Raw genomic sequence first — 6,000 nt, 5'->3', positions numbered from 1 at the left:
GAAGAGGCTGTAAGACCTTTATTGTTCCGTTCCGCACCTTTTGGGATGAAGCACAATGGAGGTGGAAATAATTGCTTGTCCCAATTATGAATCCATCTGCCACGGTGGCTTTCTGATTTGATGGATTCCCAAGAGCAAAACCACACAAAGCGCGGGAATAAAGCACGGAAAAAAGGTGTCGGCGGCCATTAATATCCATACAGGCAATTTCACAACACGCCTAATGACACAAAATGACAGACAATGACGATTAGGTAATTAGTATGTGAGGTGTGTGGGTCTGTGTGTGTAAGTGTGTGTGTGTGCAGGGGGATTAGAGAGGAGAGGGAGTCAGGCATATGAAATATTTACTTGTAAAGGAGCTGGTGACACCAGCTGTGAAATAAATGTCATGCTGGGTAAATTTTACAATATTTCCCTCTGAGGTACTATTTCATGGTACTTTACTGTGCTTAATTTGTTTTTCTGCCGCACTGTATTTCCACAGGTCACAGCCACTGATACTTCATTAAAGCAAGTCTCATAGGATTTAAGACTGTAGTATTATGGTGTTATTTATTATTTCCACTGTATTAGATTACTGTTTTTTGATTTTCCAATTCAGCAAATAAAAGATGATTCAACTTTCCCCTGAGTCCACAGCGTTTGTGACTTTTGTTTTTCCTTTTTTATGTGGGTACAAAGTAGTGTGCAAAATCCTGTAAGAGCAAGTTCATAGTGACCATACTGGTAATATGTAATATATAATATTAATATAAAATATGTCTTCATGATTCTTCTTTATCCTATTTTCTTTGTGTACAATTAGTTATATATCACATATTTAACAACAGCAGACGTAGACATAAATCAAGACAAATACAAAAGTAATGATAAGAAAACATTTTAATAAGGCATATCACTTCTAATAAAATTATAATAAAGTGTTGTTGGAGCTTGGGAACAGTTTAAAACAGTAACATTTATGAATATTATTATATTAAAGTGTTATTTGAGTTTGGGAACAGTTTAAAACAGTAAAATATATGAATATAATGATCATTAAGTGTTATTTGAGTTTGGGAACAGTTTAAAACAGTAACACATATGAATATTATTATTATAAAGTGTTATTGGAGTTTGGGAACTGTTTAAAACAGTAACATATATGAATATAATGATAATTAACTGTTATTGGAGTTTGGGAACAGTTAGAAACATTAACATATATGAATATTAATATAATCAAGTGTCATTTGAGTGGTTGCACAGCCAGGGGATGTAGTTTCCTGGAGAGCCTGTGTCGCAGTGATTTCTTCCGGGTTCCTCTCGGGGTTTGTTGTGTTTGGGTGGATCGGACAGACTCAACATGACACTGCCGCGGTGAACTCACATTTCTCCTCTAACTCACCCGGAAACCAGACGTCCTGCGGGGGTTTCTCCGGCGGGTTATCTCGCTGAGGTCGGACCGGACCAGCGGCTCCTGCACCGTGATTTCCTGCCGACCAGAGACACCTGTTGCTCGGGTGTCTTCGACAGACAGGTGTCCTCTCGCGTTGGAGCGGCTCCAGGGAGGTTTACTACCGGAACTTGGATTAATATACTCTGTAATTTATAATAATCACTTGACTGTACAGCTGCTATGAAAGTTACGGTGACTTTCGGGGACACTGCGGTGGTGGTGCCGTGTAAAGCTGGATGGACCGTGCGGGATTTGGTCGATCAAGCCACGCGGAGGTACCGCAGGATCCTGGAGCAGGTAAACACACCTTTTAAAATACTGAAGTCTCCTAATTTAGGTATAAACCGTGTCTCTACTCTGTCTTCGTGTATTTGTACTCACAGATGAAGTTTTTGATTTATCTCATTCCTCACATCTGAGCAGAGATACTTCCCATAACTTGGCTGAGGTGTGGGTCACGTGACGAGCCTAGTTTTCCAAATAAGCTAATTGCTAACTTAAAGTAGAGTTTCATTGTTTACAATAGAAATAAAGGTTTACTGCTCAATCTCAACAGAGTTTGGTTTATTACTTACTTTTTTAAAACTGTCATCTCTGAGTGTTTTCTTTATTTATGATTTAATTTTATTCTCTGTTTTGTTTTTTTCCTCCCTCTCTTTAAAGGACTTTGCAGCTTTGTTAACATTTTTTAATTAACATTATAAATAGTATTATTACTTCAAATCCACAAAATGTTTGACCCCCATTTAATGTTTCTTCAGAAGGTCAAACATTTTCATCTGAAACCTCCAAATATCTAAGGATGAATCAATCGTTATTATTTAAACAAGTCCCAAAAAAATCTCGGCTCATATAAATGTAAAACAATTGGACAATGATTTCAAAGATGCCGTTAATGAATTCTAATTACAAAGAAATGCAAATGAGGCTCGATGTTTTACGGTTTAACCATGAATTTTATTATAAATGACACAAATACAATCAAATGAGAGCGTGCACTAATGTTCTGGAATCACTCTGTAAGACATGCATCCAAATACATGCCCAGTTCCAGCGGACCACAATGCATTGCAGTCCGACACATTATGCATGCGGTGTGACTGTCACGTGTCTCGGCTGCAGAAGCTGTGGCTGCTCTCCACCTCCACACATCTGGATGCATTTGCGTCGTACCTGTAGTGATGAGTCGAAACTCACAAGTGGACGAAGCTCTCCAGACCAAACTGATAATATCTCATGGTGTAATACGAGTCCAGGGACCACTGGTGGTGTTTGTCGTCTCCCTGTGACTTTTGCTGTTATGAATGTCCCACATACACTATGCACAAAGATATGAGCCCCCCCCTCCAGCTTCCTGCTTGCTGATGCTGCAATCCATCGAACATTAATCATTCTGTCCAAGTGACCTTTTATTAATCAGCAGCATTGTATGTGCATGCTGTCCCAGCGTGATAGTGTGCTAATGTGGGTTTTGTCTCTCCGAGGATGTGGCTGCAGCCTCGGCTGTCCACCTCCACAAAAGCGCCCTGTTTAAGCCCTGGTATCTCGGCGGGCAGGTGGAAGTTTACTGTTTGATGTCCTCAATGCGGCTGCAGTCGAGGACGTGCGCGGTGGAAGGCAGGCTTTGTCCTGAGAGTGATTGGGGATTAGGACCGGTGACAGGCCGCAGGTCTTATCGGTTGGCTGGTGCCCGCTCAGCCCGCCCACGCACCTTCCCCCCGAGAGCGAGGCTGGCTAGTGGGGATGCGAGAAGCAGGGATGGACGGACTGACACACAAACATGTCAGACACCCAGATGACCACACGCACCCAGCAGCTAATCTTGCTCAGTGTCTCCTGAGCCGTCCCGGTCTCTGCTTCATCGACAGCCACTCTGCCCAGCCTCCCCCTGGTGATTCTCAAAGATGCACAAGCTGTACTCTGCAAAACGCAAGCGTGTGATCAGAATGCACCGAGGGCCTTGATTGTTTCTCACGGAGTGTGTTAATTAGGAGCCGTTTGCAAGCGAGACACTGACTCAGCAGTCTGTTGCCCTCTCTTAATAGAGGCGGATCATCACGAGGACAGTCCGGCTCTGTAAGTGCCAGAGAGGTCTAAATGCATCTGACCCGCAGCAGTGGCTGCTCCTGCCAGCGGTGTCCACTTATTGCCCACATTAACCGCACATTTCTTCTCTCGCCGGCTTCACCGCTGACAGCAGGGACAGTGTCAGAAACCTGGGTTTAATCGGCGATGAGTTGTTGTGTTTGTGTGTGTTGGTTAATGGCCGTGTGCGTGGCGAACGGGACTCGGCGCTGCCTCTGTGAGTCCCTGTCACGCCATGTAGACCTTCCTAATTAGCAGTTTATTTAGTGTGATCTCAGCTGTGACTCTCTCTACACATTCAGCCGCTTTCATCCCTTCTGTTGAGGAAACAGTTTTGCCAACAATATAAATGTATATATGTGAGATCCTGGCAGAAAAAGAATTTCCCATATTGTTTCCACACATTGTGGGAGCTCGCCTAATATGTGATGAAGTTGTGTAAAGTTTTGCACCTAAGGCGTTAGGATTTATTATAAGTATAAGAAAATGAAGTAAATGAAACGTGAACTTACCTCCATCTGTCATCTAAACTGAATTATTGCCTATTTCTATTAAAATAAATCTCTGAGGACTACAGATAACTGCTTGTTTTCTATTAGATATAAAAATAGGGAACATGTTGATCACAATTTCCCCCAAAAAACCTACTTTAAAAAAAAACCTTGTTCTTCGACTATTCCATTCCTATTCCTGTTAACATGTTACAGAGCATAGTCCGGTTATGTTATACTATTTGTTAAACCATGTGTCGTCAAGCTCTTGTCGTCAAGGTAACTGTCTTGTGTTGATGTCACAAAGGAGGACGTTATACTGCGATTGAGACGTATACATGTCCACATAATGCCAGTAAGGATCAGAATACTCCACACGTCTATGACCTTATTCAGGATAATCAGAAAATCCCGTTCATATCAGAATGTCGGTGTTTAACTTGTCTATTCAGCAAAGAAAAAGTCCACAGTTGCAGGAGAGAGACGTCTCAATAGGAGCTGATCCTCCTCTTGTCTTTCTCGATTACTATGTTAGTGTCGGCCTGTAGCCTGAGGGCCCTGAGTGTTGCGTTCTCAGGGGAAACAGCCAGGCACTGTCGCTGCCTGTCTCCGTCTCATGGTGCGTCTGTACAGGTTCAGTTCATATTACAGCCCCTATGCTGCGCACAGCCCCCGCGCTGACACCTGACAGCGTGCTGAACAAGCTGAGAGCGTTTCTTTTCCCCTCCCTCCCGCTCCTGTCATCCAGGGTGGCGGTTGGGTTGGTGCGTCAGAGCTCGGCAATGCGAAAGGTATTTCTAAAGTTTGATCCGACTGTTCAGACCTGCTGATTCTCTTCTGGAGGTTTGGAATTGAGATCACGTTCGCTGTCAGACGTGTTCAGGGAAGTGGTCACAGTTAGCGTCCTGAGGCGACAGAGGGAGTTCTCAGTGTTTAGCTGAAGGGCACTTGAGCGGGGCAGATGTCTGCCCTGGACATCTTGACATTAAAAAGGGGATGTGATTGTGTGTCAGTTTTCAGAATGTCATACTGTTTTGTTCCAGTTCGAACAGCGTGTCCAGTAAGAAAAGAAGAGATAGTCAAGAGATTGTTAATTGCTGGATTTATTATTATAGAAAGACTATATTTTAAGTTTCTTAACTACAGGGATAAATAGTTTTAAATTCGTGGAGTAATCCTTCTATGTACTGGAGTAAAAAACCTGACAACAATCACTCAATTTTGTTGTTTCATTGATTTTGTATTGATTTTTAAATCATTTTTAACAATGTAACTAAATTGTGGTCACAATTCTTTACTCACCAAAATTCAGGGGGCCCTTAATCAAAAATATTGGTTTATGAAATATATTTATGTAAAAATTAAGATTGGATTATCCAAAATATTCAAATTTTGGGACCCTCAGAATTGATTAGGTTCTTGAATTCTTCATTAAAGATCTAATATGTTACAATTCTTCATTGAAATGCCAAAAAACGACTGAAAGTCCTTGGTCTCATTTGGTGTAGGATAATGTGAAGCCAGGAATTTCTGAGACACTAAAAACAGAACGATTGTAAATGAATCGTGGAAACCGAGAATTGTATTGCATTCGGAAAGCCATGCCACGGTTAATACTCGATGTAGCTTGTCATTCACGTCGCTGTATATGTTAAGGAGTAATTTTTAGCTCCTGATTACAGTCGAACGTGGGCGACCACAAAGGTCAAGTCTCTCACCGTCATCTTCCTCCTGAGTGAAATCTCTCCGCAGCTCTACTCCTCATCGACTCATCCATTAAAGACTTTTTTTTTTGGTCACAGCTAAATCCACACCACTGTGTAATTACACATTATTCTGCGGATCAAAGTGTGAAATAGCGCCCACCACCCTCACCACTGCCGCCGCCGCCACCGCCACCACAGCGAATTTAGCTTCACTAATCGCCCTGCCGCTTCACCGTTCTTGAGTGGTGTCGTGTTTGCTCACCAGAGAGGGGGTGGA

General features: G+C 42.5%; 1 protein-coding gene across 1 annotated transcript in view; it reads left to right on the top strand.

Annotated features, from left to right (window-relative positions):
* Positions 1–1,275: 1,275 nt before the first annotated feature.
* The window catches only part of pard3ba (par-3 family cell polarity regulator beta a), a 133,299-nt gene continuing 128,574 nt past the window's right edge, over positions 1,276–6,000 (top strand). The window contains exon 1 of the mRNA XM_035150615.2: positions 1,276–1,738. Coding sequence (XP_035006506.2) covers positions 1,622–1,738 — 117 coding nt within the window. The 5' untranslated portion in view covers positions 1,276–1,621. The remainder of the gene's footprint in view (positions 1,739–6,000) is intronic.

This window comes from Hippoglossus stenolepis, chromosome 24 (assembly GCF_022539355.2).
Source record: "Hippoglossus stenolepis isolate QCI-W04-F060 chromosome 24, HSTE1.2, whole genome shotgun sequence".
Taxonomy (NCBI): Eukaryota; Metazoa; Chordata; class Actinopteri; order Pleuronectiformes; family Pleuronectidae; genus Hippoglossus; species Hippoglossus stenolepis.
Note: the sequence above shows the minus strand (reverse complement) of the source record. Positions and strands in the feature narration are given on the sequence as shown.